Below are 22,361 nucleotides of genomic sequence, written 5' to 3' on the forward strand. Positions count from 1 at the left end.
TAGACAGGGGGGAAACTGGCCCCCATCGCTAACTCAGCCCCAAAATATATTATTTTAGATTTTATGTATTTAGAAAAATGTTTAAATTTATCGCTTTTCCACCCTGGATAATAATTCTGGGTTTCTTCCTAATTTATTGAGCATGATTCCCGTCATCTTTATCAATCATTTGAATGAGATAACTGAAACTTGTTACTAAGAAAATCCTTGGGAAAAAAAATTAAAATGTTGTTATGGGTTTCTAGGGAAATTAAAAACATCCAGGAGTGGAAAATCAGAGGATTGTAAGACTTAAAACTAACTTAATTTTAATTCGACTAGAAAAAACATGAAATTTTTTCCATAGGGCTTTGAAAGGTTCTGGCACCCAGGATACATTATGGCACATACAAATTCATAAAATACCGATGACATATGCCGAAGTATGACTGACAATTCAGTTTCGGTTAAACGATGATTGACCTAGTAATCCATACGGTATAATAGCGTTCGGTATAATGGCATCAAACCTAATCCTCCATAAAAATTTTTTTGAGTTCACCATAGGTAGATTTTTTTAGTCGTATATAACATACCTTTGTGTATCCGAAGTGACTCAACATTTCAAGCCATACATCAGCTTGGTGGTAAAATGGTGGTACTGTTCGCAGAAATGATACATGAATATTCTTGTCGGAAAAGGCAGCATCACGAGACGATATACCTAGAAATAAATTAAATCCATTATTATGGTAGTTAAGCAGTACCATCTGTGGGTGAGCTATTATAAATGATTCAATTATAGATTCTAATTGAAACAGCAAGGTATGACATTAATGGTCAGAGGTTATTGCTGTAACTGTTCAAATGTTGTTTGTTCTGTTTATGCTTTCATTACCTAAATTTTTTATTTTCATTTCACAGTTGAAACCTACCAATAATTGGAATTTGGTAAAACCCATTTGTATAACTAACTGCTGCTGGCGACAAATCTCCAGTAGGTTCGTGCGACACCACAACGGCGTATACCTTTAAAAAAAGAAAATATAATGATTACAATTCAACAATCCAAAGTATCAAAATTCAGGTAGAAGCTGCTCCATGCAAAAATGCATGTAAGTTAAGTACAGGACTTTCCTGAAATCATACCAGAACCCAAAACTATAAGCAATTCAACAAATCCGAGAAACAGCAATGACACTATCGACAGGAACTTCAGTCGATATCAGCAAGAATAAGACACTCCAGCACCAACAACAACAGCAACAACAACAACAACAGCAGAACTGCATCCGAACAGCATAATCATATTTCTGTATATCAGCATTCCCATTCCTTTCCACGAGGCGACCATCCATCAGCGACAACGAGACGTTTAGCAGCAGAAGACAAAACATAGATAGCATATAAGTAATAATTCGCGCACTTAGCGTTTTTCATTAAACCCTTTAGTATATACCACGTTGTAACTCTTTGCTTTGGAATAATAAATCATTCTAGTTCAGACCTTCAGTCGAGTAAGTTCGTAAATCTAATTTTATTTTTTAAAAACGCCCCCCGAAGGCCTGAACTAATAACTGGCGCAGTCGGTAGGATTGTGATAAGTATCCGCGAGTTGTTTTACAAGTGTTCCGTGAAGATTAATCGACGGTTTATCGAAATCAACGCCTTGACGAGAGGACATCGCCAAGTTGAGGACATCTGTACCAGCACCGGAAGACGCGCAATCCGGAGAACCAGATCGAAGGAACATCGGTCGAAGTAAATCGTTAGTACTTATTTCCTATCCTTCAAAACCAATTCAGAAATAGAAACCCGGCATAGGTTCACTACTTCTGACCTTCTCTAAACACTACTAATAGCACAGTCTGGCGGCCCCACCCGTGGTAACCAATAGACTAAAATATCACAGTTAGGCCGCGAATTAGCCTTAACTACACAAAAAATAAATAATAAATCCAGCAAGAAATAAATTAGTGAACTAAATAAATTAGTAGCAAAGTGAATTATTTATAAGCAGTGAAGTGAATATTTTTTTTAGTGCATGTTAACAAGAAAAATGTCCGAGACACTTATGGACAAAATCGAAGAATTGGAGCAGATGCTGCTTCAGCAAAGAAGGCAAATCGAATCGTTGCAAAACACCCCGCGAAGCGTTGAGCAGCGCCCACAACAAAATTTTGATGTAACGCGTATTCCTGACGTGATTAAAATGATCCCAGGATACAATGGTGAAATCAAGGCTTTGCCATCTTGGCTTGCCTCGGTCGACCAAAAATTAGAGTGTGCAATAAAATTTGTACTAGATGGTGATACGCGCACTGTGATACCTATCTGGACATCAATTATTCGAGATAAAATCACTGGTAAGGCCAATGAAGCCTTAATCAGCAACAATACTGAGTGCAAATGGGATGCCATAAAGCACACATTAAAAGAAAGATTTGGTGACAAACGAAATCTATCCACAATGAAGCATGGTTATCTTAGCGTAGAAGATTTTTACTACAACTGCGATGGATTATTAGCAGATATTCGAGCTAAGGTTATGTTGGACGATAACCTCAAGTCCTGTTCCACAACTGTCATGACAACATACGAAAGTATGATGACCAATGCTTTCATTGACGCGTTACATGATCCGATATCTGCACTTACCAGAACCAGTAGACCTGATAGTTTATTTTCAGCATACCAACGTGCCCTAGATCAGGATAATACTGCGAAAAGGACGTTAGTCAAAAATCAAATTCAGAACCTTCTAGATTATCTCGATTCCAACCACCTCCTAATCAAAATGGAGCATGGTATCACAATAACCTACAACCAGCTGGACCACAAAATCCACCTGTATTATCTAGACCTCAGCCAATGAAAAATGCGTTCTATACGCATCGACCCCAATTCTCGACAAATTCTTTTTCTACATCAAAACCACCGTTTAATTCAAACAGAGAAATCCCACCATACATGCAGAATACCATACAACCTGCAACACGGTTCCCCTCCATAAAACAGGAAAAACCATCATCTTCAAATTTTAAACAAGTTAGAGGCAATCAAATTAATATGCATGACGAATATCTTGATTCTGTTGATGTCGGCACTGAGGAATTCACCGAAAATGAAAACCAATATCAGGAGGAAGAATTAAATTTTCCTTCAGATGTGAGGCAACAAGAAATGGATTGAGTTTCCTTCCTTATTTAGAAATCCTTTCCAAATCAAAACCTCCCCTTAAACTACTTATCGATACAGGAGCTAATCAAAATTATATTTCTCCTGAAATCGTCCCCTTGCAATCTATACGTTTAGGCTCACAACACAAAGTGAAGAACATAAATGGATCACACAAGATAGAACAATATACCTACCTTCTTCAACCCGTTTTCGAAATATTTTAAAAATATTCCTTGCCAGAAATTTCACCTATTCAAGTTCCATGATTTCTCCGATGGATTGATGCATCAGCAAATACGCTTGTTCTAGACAATACAACTATACAACTCAAAGAATCCTGGTACAATTGAATTAAATTTTCATGAACCAATGCATATGATTCAAGAAATCCCAATCTCTGTTAACTCGGGAGACTTCTTTCTTAAAAACGATTTAGAAATTACTTCCAAAGTTTATGTCCCGTCTGGATTATACAGCGTTCACCAAAACAAAACCAATCTACTCTTTGTCAATATACATCAAGAACCCTCTGAAGAAACAATAGACTATGAAAAAATTACCACTGAAATAAATAACTTTGAAGTAATAGATTACCCATCAAAAGTTCCCCCTACAATTACTAAAATAGCACAAGATATCGGAAAAGAGGTGCGAACTGATCACCTTAACTCAGAAGAACGCTTAAAATTACTTAGACTGCTTCGAAAATATCCCAATGTTTTCTACACGGACGGTGATAACTTGTCATTTACAAACGTAGTTAAACATTCTATAAACAACAACGAATTACCTGCTTTAACTAAAAATTACAGGTATCTGTTTGTCCATAAAGATAAAGTACAAAACCAGATTTCAAAAATGCTCGACCAAGGTATCATTAGACCTAGCACATCCCCTTGGATATCACCCATATGGATCGTACCAAAACAGGCAGATGCATCTGGCGAACGGAAATGGCGTTTAGTTGTTGACTATAGGAAGCTCAATGCTAAAACTATAGACGACAAATACCCTTTACCCAATATCACAGAGATACTGGATAAACTGGGCAAGTGCCAATATTTTAGCACGCTCGATTTGGCCTCATGGTCTATACGAGTATTTGCGTATGCCATTTGGTTTAAAAAACGCACCAGCTACTTTCCAGCGCGTTATGGATCATGCACTCAGAGAATATATTGGAAAATGTTGTCTCATTTATATGGATGATATTATCGTTTTCTCTACCTCTCTGCAGGAGCATTTAGAAAATTTGGAAACAATATTAAAAGCCCTTGAAAAAGTAAATTTAAAATTACAGTTAGACAAATGTGAATTCATTAGAAAAGAAGTAGCTTTCCTAGGTAATATCGTCATCGATCAGGGAGTCAAACCGAACCCCAATAAAATCGATGGTATCAAAAAATGGTTTTCCAAGAAACCAGAAACAACTTAAGAGATTTCTTGGAATTCTCGGGTACTATGGGCGGTTTATTCGCGACTTTGCGAAAATTACCAAGCCACTTACAGCTCAATTACGTAAAGGTGAAGTAATTGAACACACACCTTTATTTGTGAAAACCTTCGAAAAATGCAAGGAATTGCTTACACAAAGTGATGTATTGCAATACCCTGACTTCAATCAACCATTCGTCCTCACTACTGATGCAAGCAATTTTGCTCTCGGAGCAGTTTTATCGCAAGGCTGTATAGGAAAGGACAGACCAATCGCGTTTGCATCTCGAACGTTAACAAAGACTGAAGAAGGTTACTCCGCCATAGAGAAGGAACTTTCGGCCATAGTGTGGGCTACACAACACTTTCGACCATATTTGTTCGGAAGGAAATAGATCATCAACCACTTATCTATGCACTAAACCTGAAGACACCAAATACCAGATTAGTGAAGTGGAGATTTTCTCGAGTTTGATTTCGAAATCAAACATCGACCAGGGAAGCAAAACGTGGTGGTAGATGCTCTTTCTAGAATCACTCATGAAATGAACATTAACGAAGATGACCCTACGGATGAAGACTCTGTACGTTCCGCTGATTCAGACTCTTCAGATCTTATAGAATTTACCGAAAAACCAATTTATTTCTTCCATAATCAAATTATCTTGAAAATTGGAGAAAATGATGCAGAAACTTTTGAAACAATCTTTCCAAAAATGCATCGTAGAACAATTACCAAATTCCACTTCGGGGTCCCCGCATTAATTAGAATTTTCAGAGAATGCATGGATCTCAAGAAGCAAAATTGTATAATGTGCCCTGAGAGCATGGTGCAATCCGTACAAATGGTCTATAAGAATTATTTTTGTAGGTGTAGAACTTTTCGAATAAAAATATCCCAGAAAATTCTTATTGATGTCCCTGATGAGAATGAACAAGATTTGTTAATCGTGCAAATTCATGAAACCTCTCATCGAAGAATTCGGGAAAACCATACCGAAATTCTGAGAAGGCATTTCTTTCCCAGAATGAAATCAAAAATTAGAAAATACGTTATTTTGTGCGAAATATGCAACAAAATGAAATATGAGAGGAAGCCATACCGAATCCAGTTAGGCGAAACTCTCATTCCCAAGAAACCATTGGAAATTGTCCACATGGATATTTTTATATCACAGCTAAGTATATTTCTCTCGGCTGTTGACACATTCTCAAGGTTTGCATCCTTGATTCCAATAAAGTCCAGATCTACACCAGACATAAGGAAAGCGTTAATTAAATACTTTTCTCTCTACGGACAACCGGGTCTCATCGTTTCTGATAATGATCCAGCCCTAAAGTCTTCTGAGGTTCGAGGAATGCTCGCCGACTTAAGGATTCAACAATATTTCACACCAGTGAACAATAGCGAAACCAATGGCATAGTGGAACGCTTTCATTCAACCTTGATTGAAATATTTAGGTATAATAGGCACAAATATGCCAACCTTTCACTTAAAGAGATGTTTTTGCTTGCCTGCATATTATATAACAACGCAATCCACACTTCCACCAACCTAAAACCACATGAAGCGTTTTTTGGAATAAAGGATGGGGAGGAGAGACCTCTCAACAGAGAACAACTGTTTCTAGCCCGAGATAAGCTCTACGATGAAATTTTATTGACAAATACTAAAACGCAGACCAAGCAGCACACTTATCATAATGCTAACAGGGAAACACCACCCGCACTTGAAATAGGACAACCAGCTTTCGTAAAAAGACAAGGCATAAAAGCTAAACGCAGACAACGGTTTGAACCGACAAACGTACATAATGACAAAGTTCAAACATTTTACGACGAAAATGAAAGAAAATTTCATAAAAATAAAAAGCATCGCATAAGGAAATAGACACAGGAGTTCCGTAGAAGCCCTAGTGAATCTCAGAGATGAGATTCAGGACGAGTTTGAGTGGAACACCCGCTCTTAGAATGTCAACAACAGCAGTTGTAAGACCTTGACAAACTTTCTCGTAAATAGTTGTCTTAAATCATTAATCTATATTATTCAAACCATACTAATAAGGCATTCCTTTTAGGAAAACCAACGAAGAGAGAGGAAAAAAAATCCAACTTGACGTCGCGATGGAACTACGCATCACAGTATGTATCGGCATTCTATCCTTCGTTTCAAAATCCCATACGTCCATACCCAATCCATAAAAATTACAAATTTAAATCCAAACCCTGGTCTAATCACACTCCAAGAGGGATTTAGCTTTTTGAAGATAGTAGAACACAAACTCTTCCATACGATCAACTTAGATAATTACAACCCTATCTTCAGGAAGCTACGGATAAATATTAACAGAATTAACTCTTTTGGCAACTTTACCGAAATGACGGACCTCCTAAGCACAAAACTGAGTAATACCTTGCAACTATTCACTGAGCTACAGCCTAGATTTAGAGCCAAGCGGGGATTGTTCAATTTTGCAGGGAGCGGAATTAAAGCTATCACTGGCAACCTTGATGAAAATGATTTAATTGAAATTTCAAAAAGTATTCAAGATTTATCTATAAACAATAAAATTCTTATAAACAAAAATAATGAGCAGAGGAAAATAAATTTTCAATTTCAAGACAGAATAAACAAAATAATCAATAAATTAACAAGAGAACAAACACAAATTAGTCAAAACTTAATACTAGCTAGAAATAGTAACGCAGGAAAAAACTTTACTGTTTTTAAGGAAATTTTTAAAATACACTTCAACCTAGATTATTTAAAAGATCATTTAGAAGATATTTTCGAGTCAATTAGCAAAAATAGGAATTCTGTCAAAAAACATTTTGTCACCCCAAGAATTAGATTTTGCAGCTAAGAAATTAGAAGAGAAGGGAGTTGTACTCACCAGTCTCGATGAAACATATGATTATTTGGATTTATCAGCTTTTCATAATAATTCGAAAATCATTTTTGTTATTTTGATCTTTCTGATAGAGGATTCTGCTTATGAAAAATACTATCTAGAACCATTACCATTAGGGAATAAGATTCTAAAACTTCCGGAGACCCACGCCATGAGGAACGACAAGACTACTTTCATCATCATCAACAAATGCAAACGTATACAGAAATTATCTTTGTGCACCCGGGATAACGTACAAAATATTACCCAAGATAAATGTCTACCTACTTCAAGGACATTCAGCAAATTGCTCTTTTACAAATTGCAAGAACCCTACAGAAATTAAACTGATCACAGGAAATTTGCTAGTACTGAAGGAAGTCCAAACATTGGAAAATAAATCCACCTGTGGAATCACGAGCAGGAACTTAACGGGATCATATCTCATTGAATTCTGCAATTGTTCACTGAGCACAAAGGGATCAAAATTTGAGAATGCCGAATTTTTCCAAGCCGAGCCTCCAATAATGTTACCTTTGGATGGTCTCATAATTGCAGAAAGTAATTTCGAACCACTATTGAGGGTGAAAGAAGTCGACATAATAAACAGACATGCGTTGGAAAATTTCACTAATCATCATGAAATTCGAACCATCACATCCCTAACCATGTCAACCATAAGCATCATGATTATCGTCATTATCATGACATACGTATCTAGGAAAAAACTCAGCCGGAAGCTCAACAGTGTTGCTAGACAACAACCGTTAGATGCATCCACTATCGTCTACAAAAAAGCAAACGGTCATTGAACCTCAGAAATTGAATCGGGACGATTCGAACTTGAAGGAGGGGCGATTAAGTACAGCACTTTCCTGAAATCATACCAGAACCCAAAACTATAATGAATTGCTACAAATCCGAGAAACAGCAACGACACTATCGACAGGAACTTTAGTCGATATCAGCAAGAATAAGACACTCCAGCACCAACAACAACAGCAACAACAACAACAACAGCAGAACTGCATCCGAAAAGCATAATCATATTTCTGTATATCAGCATTCCCATTCCTTTCCACGAGGCGACCATCCATCAGCGACAACGAGACGGTTAGCAGCAGAAGACAAAACATATAGGTAGGTAGGGGAAATGTCTCTAATGTTGGCCTATGGATCTAAGATTGGGCCCATCGCTAAAAATCAGCTATTTATCAATTTTATCTAGATGAAAATGCGTTATTGGGACGTTACTAATGGATATTTTTGGTTGCTATTGAAAATATAAACGATTGCTGAATTTATGTATGGGCCCAAATTAGGGACACTTAGGCCGACATTACCTGCATTTCCCCTAGCATATAAGTAATAATTCGCGCATTTAGCGTTTTTCATTAAACCCTTTAGTATATACCACGTTGTAACTCTTTTCTTTGGAATAATAAATCATTCTAGTTCAGACGAGTAAGTTCGTAATTCTAATTTTATTTCTTAAAACGCCCCCCGAAGGCCCGAACTATTAACTTGTTTATTTCTACGTTCGCTTATAGTCACTTCCCTATAAAATATGCTTTTCGGAATTATTGTGATGATGATGGTCCCACCTCTTAGTTCTACAAAGGTTTGAGCTGGACGATTTATCTTTAAGATAATTAAATATGACATTTTAACCAAGTTTGCAAACAAAATCGCACTAGTTACAGTTACAGATATAAATGCCCTCTTGAGTTTACAGTTGCTTCATAGCGATATTAATGGGAAAAAGCTGAGGCGTCCACCTCTAAGTTCGCGTTTTTGTCCACCTAAAATATTCATAAGGATTACAAGCGATCAAGAGTTAATGAACAATCAACAAATCATCATATTACACTAGTAACCCCGCAATCTGATGCTATCATAATTTTCAGCAATTTCGGAAATGCTCACGATCCCCATGCCAAAAACTTGCTTGTAACTCAAAGTATCTTCCAAATAAGCTTCAAAGTTGCATTTTTTTATCAAATGTTAAAATCAGTCCTCTATATCCGTAATACGCGCGCGAGGCTCAAACCTTTGTAGACTACTTTTTTAAGCCACTACCATTAAATCAAATATCAAAAATCCGTGGTGAACAAAATAGTTTTTGCAGTGCTACAATCATTATTAAAAAGCCTTTATGACAGCTATCCATACAAAACAATCCGTTAGAGATAACTTTTTCAAAATGCATAATTTGTCAATTTATAAAAAAAATCACTGAATAACTGTTCAAAACACAGTCTTAACGTGTGAAATGAAATGTCTCTTAAATTCTGAAGATATTGTTGCACGTTTAATAAGTCTAGATATCGAATTGAAAACATTTATTCATTTAAAATACAATGAATTTTGTGATTTTTTTTAAACTTTATTTAAGAGATTTTTAGCCTCAGGCTAGTTCATCTCTTATGAATTCTGTGAGGCACAAGCCAAAAAATGTGGTATTTTTATTTCATCCACGTTTCTAGTACTATATCTATGAAAATGACTTCCTCTTTCAATTCGATCACACAAATATCGAGGCAGCAAACCATTAATTACTTTAAAAATGAACACCATAGTCAAATATACAATTGTTTGCTTCACCGACAACCATTGTAAGGAAGTGAATCTATTACATCTCAAAATCAAACGCATTATTTTATTTTGCAATGTCTCGATTTTTGTGTTTCATTGGCCAGAAATAAAATGCAAGGTGAAAAGTCTAGATGAGGAGCGATTATTGATTTGTAAAGCTGTATTTTACTGGCATTAGTTAAATCGTTTTTTAATCGACACAGAATTCCATTCCTTCTTGGCAATTTTCTTGATGACATTGTCAATGAGAGAGTTGAACTTAATGTTGTCACCAATTTAATCCAATATATTTAATCTCCCGAACGCGATCAATAGTCTCATCAAAAACTACAACAGAGACGTTCTCCTTTACTCGATTCCGTGAAATTACCGTAAATTTAATTTTGCTTGTATTCACTTTCAACTGTTTCTACTTCAACCATCTACTTAGAGAATGCAAATAGCTGCAATGAATAACATAGTATCATCTGCAAAAAAAGATTAATGTCGCAAATCGTAAAACACGTCGCAAGTCATTAATATTCATAATAAATTAAATGGGACCTAATACACTTCCCTGGGGCACTCCAAGGTTATTCCCCACAGGACTTGAAACATAATCATTAAAAACAGTCCGTTGAGTTGTCTTTCCACTTTTCTAACACCAAATTCAACGCAGTTTCGTAAGAATTACCTTCTTGATTATTCTGGTATCGACAAAGAGTTGCTATTTAAACACTCCAACAACTGGTCTTTAACAACAAGTTCTAAAACTTTATAGAATGTGTGCAACATGTTGATGGGACAAAACTCTTCGGTTTTAATCCTTCCAGCAACTTTTTGAATAGGAACCACTAAGGATTCCTTCCATATGTGTGGGACATGTCCAGTCTGCAATGATTCTTTAATAAGGTCCAGTAAGATTTTTTTTTTTTTTTTTATATCTTTATTAAGGAGACTTTCAGCCGGTCCAGTAAGATGTGGCCAATTACATGAAAGCAATCTTGAATAACTCTAGCATTGACATTGTCTACTCCAACCGATTTTCCTAATGAAAAGCAAATATAAGTTCATCGAATAAAACCTTAAAGTCTACATTTACTATTAACTGGCTGCTTTATTTCGTCAGGTTAATCGACCAATTTAATGGATTGGTTAATCAATCAAACACTGTCGACAACATAATTATTAAATTTAGATGCAGTTACTTGTTCTGCCTGTTCTGATGTGCCATTAAAAGCTATGGACCGTGGTTTGCAATTACTAGGTTTTAATAAAGATTTCAAAATTTTCCATAACTCTTTGCTGTTGTTTTGATGCTGATCAATTTTTTTCTGGACATATTCACAACCAGTTTTTTATATCGATTGTGAATATTTATTACGCGCGATTGTGTACCTATTCCACTATCACTATTTGATCTACAAAACTTTTTGTGCCATTTGTCCCTTTTCCATTTAAGACGTAAAAGATCCAAATTGCACCAGCCGTTCGAGTTTTTCAAAAAAACAAACTTTTACTCAACTAATTGATTAGTACACGATTTCAAAGCGTTAGTTAGAACAGCTATATCAACATCTAAATTACGGGCCGCGAATGGAAAATTCACGCTTCTTTCAACAAGATTCGAAACAGTCTGTTTCGAATATTTACTCCAGCACTCAAATTTTACTAAATCATCGGTATTATTTATTCTATCTGATACATTAATCACTAAGGTCTCATAATCAGTTATTTTCAAATCAGTATCCGTAACTGAACAAAATGGAATTAAAATTGAAATAAACGTGGTCAATTAAAGTTATACTGTGCCTAGAAATACGCGTATATTCATCTACTGTTTGTATTAAATTGAAAAAAAAAATCAGCTAAACGCTTCAAATGATTCGAATTATAGTTGTCACCAACTAATGCTACTCTTTGGACTTAATGCCGAGCCGATTATGTTGCATTGAACAATGCGCTTGCGGAAATTGATGATTGGAAATTTGTCGAAACAGCCGCTAGCGTGAATGATGCTGTCAATTTTTTTTTAGTGCTGCACTGGAAGATGTCAAAGCCTCCATGGTCTAACCCACACCTACGCGTGCTAAAACGTCAACTCTCTGCTACCCTCCGAAAGTATTGTAGCTCTCGCTCGCCGTACTACAAACGACTGTTCAATTTTGCGAGTCGAAGTTATCGAAATTACAATCGTTTTCTCTATAATCGACACGTGAGACGCACGGAAGCGAACCTTCGCACGAATCCAAAAAGTTTTTGATCGTTTGTCAACTCCTAACGGAAGGAATCCAGGTTACCTTGTTCCATGTTTCTCGGGAATGACTCGGCTAATAGCGAAAGAGAAAAATATGACTTGTTTGCTCGTCATTTCAAGCAAGTGTTCCCTTCACCGATACAAGCGCTGGATGCTACTGTTGGGATGCCATGTGACGTGTTTAGTTTCGATATTCCGCGCATTTCAGAAGACAGATAGCCGCAACACGAAAACTGAACATTCAAAGTGTTTTTATGTTACTTCATACGCGAAGTTAGCGATTTTCAGTTTTCGTAGTTGGTTGGAAATGCTAACATGAAGCTTTAGTGTGATAATTTATTAGCTAGAGAATGATCTTTAGAAGGGAGTAGGTGGATAGTTCCGTTAGAGTACGGCAGTATGAAAATTGAATAGAAGTTGAAAATGAGCGAAGGGCCATTAATGCGACAGTTTTTAAAGTTAGACGCATATCTTTTGCCTAATCCGTACGATGTACGCGGAGACTTGAAGTATGTCTCCAAGTCTACAGGCAAAAAATGTGCGTCCTTCTTTTGCTCATAAACTGACTGTGGCTGTGGAATAGTTCTAGCGACGTTTCATCACTACCTAAAGCCCCACGTTGCGAGAGCATTTCCAGTCGATGGTGTGTTATAATGCAATTCTTCTTTACCCAACTATTGTGTTGCTCCTCTCGTCATGACCAACGTGATCATCTCAGAGAGAAAGCAGTAGGGTGGTTGTTGCGTGCTGTACCAACTCCCGCCTTGAGTTGTTACATTCAAAGTGTTTTTATGTTACTTCATACGCGAAGTTAGCGATTGTGCGTCTAACTTTAAAAACATACTTCAAGTCTCCGCGTACATCGTACGGATTAGGTAAAAGATGTGCGTCTAACTTTAAAAACTGTCGCATTAATGGCCCTTCGCTCATTTTCAACTTCTATTCAATTCTCATACTGCCGTACTCTAACGGAACTATCCACCTACTCTCTTCTAAAGATTATTCTCTAGCTAATAAATTATCACACTAATGCTTCATGTTAGCATTTCCAACCAACTACGAAAACTGAAGTTCTCATTCTCCGCCGGACCTGACGGCTTTCCTTCATCAGTTCTTAAACGTTGTGTAGCCAATCTCTGCCTTCCAGGCTATTCAATCTCTCGGCACAGCAATGTGAGTTTCCCTGCCGCTGGAAACTTTCTTATCTGTTCCCAGTCTACAAAAAAGGAGATAATCAGAATGTCGCAAATTATCGTGGAATCACCTCCCTGTGTGCCTGCTCAAAACAGTTCGAAATTATCATAAATGATGCTCTGTTCGTGTGCTCCAAAAATATATAAATACAGAACAACACGGCTTTAACCCGAAGCGCTCCGTGTCCACGAAACTAACTGTTTGCTTGGATTCAGGATGGCAAGTCGATGCTGCTTATTTAGATCTACCTAAAAGCTGCAGTTGGCACGGTGGACCATAATATCTTGCTGGCCATGCTGGAGATACTTTGCGCTCCATCATCGGCTGTGGATTGGTTCCGGTCTTACTTTGTGAATCGCTATGTACGGGTTAAAATTAGCGCGTCGGAATTGGATGTTTTCAACTCGGGAGTTCCGCAAGGCAGTAACCTAGGACCGCTACTGTTTTCGATATTTTTAAACGACGTCGCCTTTCTGATACCTTCCGGATGCCGTGTTTTGTATGCAGACGATGCAAAAATCAACCAAATTATTAAAAGTCTCTCGGACTGTTGGGATCTCCAGAATATGTTAGGTATTTTTGCTGACTGGTGCTCAAGAAATTTGATGCGTCTAAGCAACGAAAAATGTAACCAATCATGTTTGACTATGTTCTCTATGGACGCTGTCTTGCTCGTGTAGAGCACATAAAGGATCTCGGCGTTACCTTGGACTGCAGACTCACTTTCAGAATCCACTACAATGACATCATCTCCAGAGCTAATCGACAATTGGGCTCTATTTTCAAAATTGCCGACGAGTTCCGTGACCCGCTATGCGTCAGGTCACTTTACTGCCCACTTGTGCGATCCTAATTGGAGTCAAGTTTAGTTGTTTGGTTTGCTAGCTGGAGCACTAGAATTGAATCCGTTCAACGCAAGATTGTGAGATATGCTCTTAGTTTCCTCAATTGGCGTGACCCAACGAACTTGCCACTTACGAGGAGCGTTGCCGTCTCCTGGGAATCGAACCATTAAGGGTGAGCAATCAGCCGGCAATTCAACAACTTCTCTTATATGTTCGACTTCAATGTATCATATTCGTCATCGGCTACTTGGCCTTTTCCGTACCGTTGAGCGTAACTATTTAGTTTAAGTTTTATTCATTTAGACAATAATTTGCAGGTAAATTTTTCAATAAACAAATAAACAAATAATATATTTGCTTTACTAGTGTCAAGAAATGTCTCGAGCCAGATTTCTAAAACTTCAACAAAACGCTGGTCAGTACAACTGGGAGAATGATATAAAACACCATAATTACCCGTATACATGCCACGTACAACTGTAATGCCAAAGACCAGTTACCATCGATATAGTACATTTCACGTTATTTATTCATTTTCAAACAATTAATACATTTCAATACAGTTAACGTACACTCCGAAGTTTTGTGTTGTTGGCTGCACCTAGAGCATCTATCACAATTTTTGCAATCCATGCTCTTGTGCCCAAATTCTCCACATTTGAAGCATCTCAACACATTGATCGCGGGAACTATCGAGTGCCGATAAAACCCTACATTTACCTTTTTCGCACATAACAAATATTTATACGTATCTACATCAACTTCAATCACAACACTAAACTTGTTGTAAGTGAAGCGTGAAAATAGTGGGCATGAGCGATCAGTATTCCTCCGATCTCTACATTGACTACTTAAAAAGTCAAAATTAAGATATCGCAATAAATATGTAAAAGTTGTCAATATGTTTGAAAACCGAAACGTTCTGCTCGTCACAAATTTGATCTGACAGACAATAAATACACTTGAAACAAACATTTGCACTCTCTGCTATTTGCGTTCCATTACACGGACCTACACATGTAACTGGATGCCCACTAATAGTAATAGACTCCTTGCAGACCTTACACACATCCATTTTACCAAGCCAAATCAAACGCGAACACTATAAGCAGCAGACATATACAGTAGACTGGCCAACAAAAATAAAAGTTCTAATTTTCCACGGGACAACCTCTAGACTTGTGCCTTTAGGTGAGCAAACCGCCAGCTCGTGTTACATCCGAATGAGCTGAAATTTTTAGAGAGTGGTTTTTTGACCGAATGACACAAATCTAGGGGTTGGGGCGTTGAAAAAAAATATAAAAAATTTCCCCCATATAAATGTGGGCCAGTCTAATATACAGAGGAAGCTAACATAAAATGAAATTTTACCGCCACAGCTCACTGTGGCACACACAAAATCAATAGCGCGGGGTGCGCAACTTTATCAGTCCAAATTGGATCCTTAGCAACAAAACTAAGCAATGACAACGATAATGACCATACTACAGAACCTTAGACTTAACCTTTGCAAACTAGGGAACCACGAATAGAAGATTAGGAATCACATAGTTAAAACTAACTTTTTTTTTTCCTTTTCAAAATCAAATAAGAACCCGAGTACTTATCACTATTAAAAGGGCATAAAAAGTAACAAGGACTAAGATGTTTTCGTTGTACCTTTTGACTATAGTTTTAAGATGTACTGTATAGTGACCAAGAATCCTCGGCTCTGTAAAGTTAATTCGTTTGAGTCTTATCAAATAAATCAATAAACAACAATTTTCCACAGGCCAAAATACAGACTCGTGTCAGTAGGTGAGATAACCACTCACTGAATGTTTCAGCAGTTTTTGGCGTAACACGGACTGGTGCTTTTGGTTTAATGTTTATATAAGGGATTTGGTTGAAATTTTCATATACAAAATGCTCATATACATTCAAAAGCGAATATTCCAATAAAACTAACTGGATTCATGATCCAATTTTCAGCAAAGTTGTTAACGATTAACTAAACTACAAGTTTTATAAACTCTGAATCAAATCGAGAATAAAGAAACTTTTTTACGATCGATAGAGTGTAGGAGTGTCATTTTTTCATGTATTTTAACCAAAATCCCCATACAAAATTCAAACTAAAAGCGTTATCTCATCCTTCAACCAAATGAGCTAAAACTTTCAGATAATGGTTTTCTCAGCTAAAGGCACAAATCTAGAGGTTGGCCCGTGGAAAATAAGAATTTTTATTTTTGTGGGCCAGTCTAACCACCGTTTGGTGAGACCGGATAGAATTCAACTTTGAAATCTTAATTATCATAGTCATCAGTTGCATATTCGTGCAATTTTCAATAGTGACGTTTTGAAAAATGATAAAGTCTTAAATTTAGCAGATGCGTAGAAATATTTCTGATCGATTGGTGATAAAATTATTGATATTGGTTTAGGTGCAGCTGAGTTATTAACGTTCAAAAATTTTCATAATTTTGTTGCATGTTCCATTTTCGGTTTTCACAAAGTGTTACCCCATATAGAAATCACAGACAAAGTCCTACTCAAAATTGCTAGTAGTAGTGCTACGCATTGATCCAGTTGCGCGAATGGTAGCAAGCCTTTGTAGCTTGTTCAGTTTGACTTGAGCCATTTTCTGTTTGGTTTTTGGCCACCAGATAAGTGACCCATAGATGCTTCTGGGTTTAACTATAGCCGAGTATATCTTGTATACCATAGTTGGCTTCAGACCCCATTTTTATCGAAATGTTATTTTACAGAACCAAAAAGCATTTGTTGCTTTTTCTTTGTCAATATGTTTATTCCAGCAGAGATTTCTACCTAATGTTAGTTAATTGATATTCAATACCTCATGTTTGCACCACGACAGTGTGAATTTTGCATTTTATCGAAAACAAGTTTTCTACTTTACACAAATCAAAACCTTACACACATAAAAAGGAACCTACAAACGGAAAAAATGCTCACAAAGATTTCTAAATAAACGTTAATCTTGCCTTAAAAAACAAAGTTGCCCTAATGTTTCATGAGAAAACAACCCTAATAACCCTAAAAATTATATTGGAATTCAAAATTAAGTTGGAAGCGCCAAAATATTTGAGGATTTTCAATGAAACTTAAAAAATAGCACACCTCACTCAAAATGCTCTTCATGAAGATTTACGTGCATAAATTTAATTTTTTATGAGAAAAAAAAATCATAATTTTGTTTTTGAAAATTTGTTGTTATTTAAGCAAAGCAAGGAAAATATAAAATTTGTTAGCGTAAATGACGGCTTCGACAGGCAGTGACTTTTATCGACAACAAAAATTGTAACATTAATCTTACTGGATTTTCTCAAATGATTTCTTAGTATTTTAGCCTTAATCTTACGACTAAGCAAACGCATTCTAACACCTGGATTTTTCTTATAATGAAACTTACGCACTTCAATATGCTAATGGTTTCGAGTTGCCGATAATAGCTCAGTTGTACAACACACAAATGGAAAGGTTGCCGAATAAAAATAGATAGCCGACGAAAGTCACACTCACCAGAGAACTTTTGAGCGATGCAAAAGCGTTTAAAAACATTTTCGGGCATTTTTAACACTGGTACAAAGTATGTAGTAGTTTCTTTGCTTAACAAAAAATACTTACCCTTCGTGAAATTAAATGCTTGCAAACATCCAAAGCTGTTTTGATCGGATTTTTATCAATGCGGATTGTTTTATCGTAATAGGTGACACCTCTGGGTACAAATGTTTGATCAAAGTTGAGATGCTGAAAATTGATAATTTTTTAAATTAAAATTCTGATTATGAACAACTTTTTTTTTATCATTACCGCAATAACCATTGAAAAATGAGTCTCACTGTCGTTGTTGCTTAAGACACCTCCTATATTGAAGAACGAAGGATAGTCTCCACCTGCTTTTTGTGAGGATACTTCCAAACTCAACAAGGAAAGCAGTAAAACTAGCTTGTAATCCATTTTTCGACACAAAATTTACATGTGGTGCGCCTGAAATTAAAGAAAAACTAAGCAGATTAATGTTGCCTTTACGCTTATTATGAAACGTATTGCCTTATTTTTTTTCATCAGTTGAGATGTTTATTTTTTTGGGGTTGTAAGTTATAAAGTAGAATACACTCAGTTTTATTTACATTTTTGCTAACATGCAATTCGTATTTTAATAGCTCAGTGTGGTCAATTAGATGAGTGTTAAATTACTTTATTTAATTTTTTGATATTTGTCAGTGGCACAGCAATTTTAGTATAATCTTGATTATATTTTTTAATCAGTAAACGTCTGATTGTAGCAAAATTTAGGAAGCAAATAATCTGGCAGCCATGGTGATAGCACGTGTTATCATCAAAACAACAACATTCATTGGTAAGATGCCGATTTGTTTTTGCACCTCTCCCACCACCCTCGAGAACAACTGATATTGACAGATCGCATTTTATCTACTCATTTTTTTAGCGGTCAAACTTTCAAACTATGAAGGTTAGAACGACTTTTTTCTACTTATTTCCCTAAATATTGGATAATCTGCTATATCGAGATTCATTCTAGCAGTGATTTGCAAATAATTATTTTTATTATGAAGCATTGATATCCTTTGCTAAGTAGCCAAATTTTCTGAAGGTAGACACAACAAGACACGAGATTTAGTAGCACAAATATTTTTTTACTCCGGTAAGACAATTCAAACTTAATTGATGAGTATTTTGAACCCCTTTTAGTATTAGTATTCTGCCCCACCCTTTGAAAAAGTACTAAACAAATGAACAATAATGCTTTTGAACAGTCTGCATTTACATGCGTTATTATTTGTACCACTGCACCACCACAATCACTTCCTTAATAAATTAGAATGAAAGTTTTCTATTAAAACGTAAATTTAAACTTACCTTGGACTGTAAATAAGCAGCACACGCTGTAATGGTTGACAAAACATGAAGATCTAAGAACACTGACACACGACATAATGTTTAAGCATGCGCAGCTCCACCTTCTGGCAAGTCATAAAATCAATAGATATTGTCGCTCTTGCACAACAAATAAATATACCTACATTTCTGTTTGATGTGTAGAAGTAGAGATACACCAATTTTTATATTATGTTTTAGGGTGTATGCACCGCTAGTACTAAGATTTGAAGCAAATTCCATTAATTATTCTACGTACATTTATCTACGTACAAAGAAAGGGTATAATCGTTGGCATAAAGTATGTAATTACTGAAAATTGGTCGTGGAAAAAATCGTTTCAAAATATAAGGCAGCAGGTCTATCTGAAACAAGCATGCTTATCTCGCACACGCAGAAAAAAAAAATATTTTAAACGTAATAATATTTGACGTAAAATCAATAAGAATTCCATTTTGTTTGGCTGCAAAAAGAAATCATTATTGTTTCAACAATCCAGTATTTTTGCTTCTCCAATCCATGGATTGTTAAATCAAAAAGAAAACCTTCTAGAATTTACAAGAGCTTTCATGGTTTTGTCGTAAGCTGTCAAATTTGGCAGCTCGGTAAAAAAAAAAATTCTGTTTTTAAAAGAGATTTTTTGTTGATTCAATCATACTTATTTGCGATTATTTTTATGTTTTGTTTTCGTTTTGTAACAAACAGAATTTCAATTGAATTTATAAAACATTCCTGAGGCATAAAATCTCTGATCACGCATTCCTTCGGAAGGGAAGTAAAGCCGTTGGTCCTCGATTCATGAGTTGATGGGCGGATAGGTAGGTTTCAGGTGTGAAAGCTACCTCCCTGGCGTCGGTAGCATTGGTGCTCAGCACGGAAAACAAGATCGACGGAAAAACAAATCAAAGAAAAAAAAGTAAGATGTTGTATCCAGAACATGCCCGTAGATTTGATGTACACGGGAAGAAATCCGATTCCATTTTCATGAAATGAAAAAACGTTCCACGCCATGAAATCATAGCAATGATCTACAATTTTATGATGGAAATTCATGATTTCATAATACAGCGGAATCATGACCGCTACAAGCGTTACACGTACCTGGCAAACCGTATTCATAAAATGCACTATATAGGTAGCTCTTATACGCCTTTTGCCTTCATCCTTATACAAGTTCTGAAAGTCTAGTGGTTAAAGTATGGGTTTAATGATCCCAATGTTCTTGGTTCGAATCCAGTCTGACGTTTTACTTTATTTTGTTTTACATGTTTTGGCTTTAAAAACTGATAGAATTTAGTTCATGGTTTCAACTAGGATGATTCATGATTTTTGGAATCTTGACTGCGTTACGCAAAAATAGCGCATGATATCATGAATATTATTCATGGTGTATTTTCATAACATGAAAACACGCTATGTTCATGAAATCAAGAGTAATTTTTCTCGTTTTGGTGATTGGATTTGTTCCCGTGTAGGATTACGAAAGGCAGTTTTGATGTCACAGCAAAAGTATAGTATACATTAAATTGATTCCTTAACTCGTTATCAGAGAAAATGTTCGATAGGTTGAAATTAGGAAGCTATTTGAGAGTTCTGTTTGTGAGGTGCTCTGTCGATGTCCATGTAGTACAAGCCTATCCTGGACGTATATCTTGGATACAAACTCTTAGTCTTTAGTTAACTCCTTTATCAGTCATTTGTAGTCCTGAAAGGATCGATGGGTTGGAAGCTTGGAAACCGGTTTAAAACAATGCTGTGGAAATTTATCCGATGTCCGGAAATGAAATATGTATTAAGGAAAACACATCAATCACAGAATCTGAACCTACCGGACGGTACCTACGTTTATGCTATTTTATACATATTTTAAGCCTCTTCTATTAAGAGAATTCTGCAAGATTTTTTTTTACATTATTCCCGTAATAGGGTGCTTTAATTTTGCTACAAAATGCATAAAGATAGGTACGGTCTGGCATGCTCAGTGCTTGGAATCAATGCGAGAATTGTTATGTACCATGTACCACTTCAATACTTTGGTTTGGTTATCAAAGAGCTTTGGGGGTGATGTGGCTGGCAGCAAGGCGAGCGAACGGTCAATGAAAATTTACTCTTAAACAACAATAATTTATGGTGGTCCTGAAAAGAACCGTTTTGTCGTGATGGTTGAATAATGCTGAGCTATTAGGATGTACAACACCTGCTGACGAGCTGTATGTTATTTGGAACGAGGGTGGCGCACTCGGCATAGATGGCCCACAGCGGCTCAGGGCGAGCAACTGAATCCGATCAGCGGTTGAGGGCAGCCTTGATAGCTAGCTGCTTGCGGGTAGCCTTTCGTTGTGTATTGGAGTGATTGAATGAACAGCGTTCGTTGAGACCGGATGGAATGCAAATTTGAAATCTGTGTTAAGGGAAGCGCTTTTCGCTGGCAATCGGTGACCATTTTATGATCATAGCAACACTTGCACATTTGTACAATTTTCAATAGTGACATTTTGAAAAATCATAAATCCTTAATTTTAACAGATTCGTAGAAAAATTTCCTATCGATTTGCGTATTCTGAATTAAAATCCATCATCTCTGGATCAAAATCAGACCACTTTCATGCCGCGACCGACTTTTGGTTCTGAAATTGCAACATTGGGTGCCTTAAAAATATATGGTATGTTAGTTTAAACATTTTTCCATCCAAAATATTGTAAATCTCCACTAACCTCGAGACAACCGCGTGTATTCGGTCCAGCTCCTTTAACTTTAAATATAAGACATTAATAATATATTACGAAAATAATAACTCGGCTCTGTAAAATTTATTCGATTGAGCCTGATAGATGGTCGGTGAATGGACGCTCATGTTGCAGCTCGCTGCTTGCGGGCAGCCTTTCGTTGTGTAAATATTCAACGGTAAGCGCCGAAAGTACTGCTGCTGCTGACACCGACTGGACACCACCACACACGGTGATTGAATAAGCAACGTTCAGGGAGACATTATTGAATTCGATTTTGAAATCTGTGCTGCACTGTTTGCAGGCAATCGGTGATAATTTTAATACTATTGTAATAGTTGGACATTTGTGTAATTTTCAGTAATGAACTATTGAAA

At 36.5% G+C, this 22,361-nt stretch overlaps 1 protein-coding gene across 1 annotated transcript in view; it reads right to left on the reverse strand.

The window, feature by feature from the left end:
* Positions 1 to 19,315, reverse strand: part of Nmdar1 (NMDA receptor 1) — a 36,282-nt gene extending 16,967 nt beyond the window's left edge. The window contains exons 1-5 of the mRNA XM_065221751.1: positions 19,240 to 19,315; positions 18,169 to 18,345; positions 17,983 to 18,105; positions 915 to 1,008; positions 576 to 703 (exon numbers count right to left, since the gene is read on the reverse strand). Of these exons, the coding sequence (XP_065077823.1) occupies positions 576 to 703; positions 915 to 1,008; positions 17,983 to 18,105; positions 18,169 to 18,315 (492 nt within the window). The 5' untranslated portion in view covers positions 18,316 to 18,345; positions 19,240 to 19,315. The remainder of the gene's footprint in view (positions 1 to 575; positions 704 to 914; positions 1,009 to 17,982; positions 18,106 to 18,168; positions 18,346 to 19,239) is intronic.
* Between the last annotated feature and the right edge of the window lie 3,046 nt (positions 19,316 to 22,361).

Source organism: Ochlerotatus camptorhynchus, unplaced genomic scaffold (assembly GCF_037179485.1).
Source record: "Ochlerotatus camptorhynchus isolate MF236.1 unplaced genomic scaffold, CSIRO-AGI_Acam_v1.1 ptg000148l, whole genome shotgun sequence".
In the NCBI taxonomy this organism is placed as follows: Eukaryota; Metazoa; Arthropoda; class Insecta; order Diptera; family Culicidae; genus Ochlerotatus; species Ochlerotatus camptorhynchus.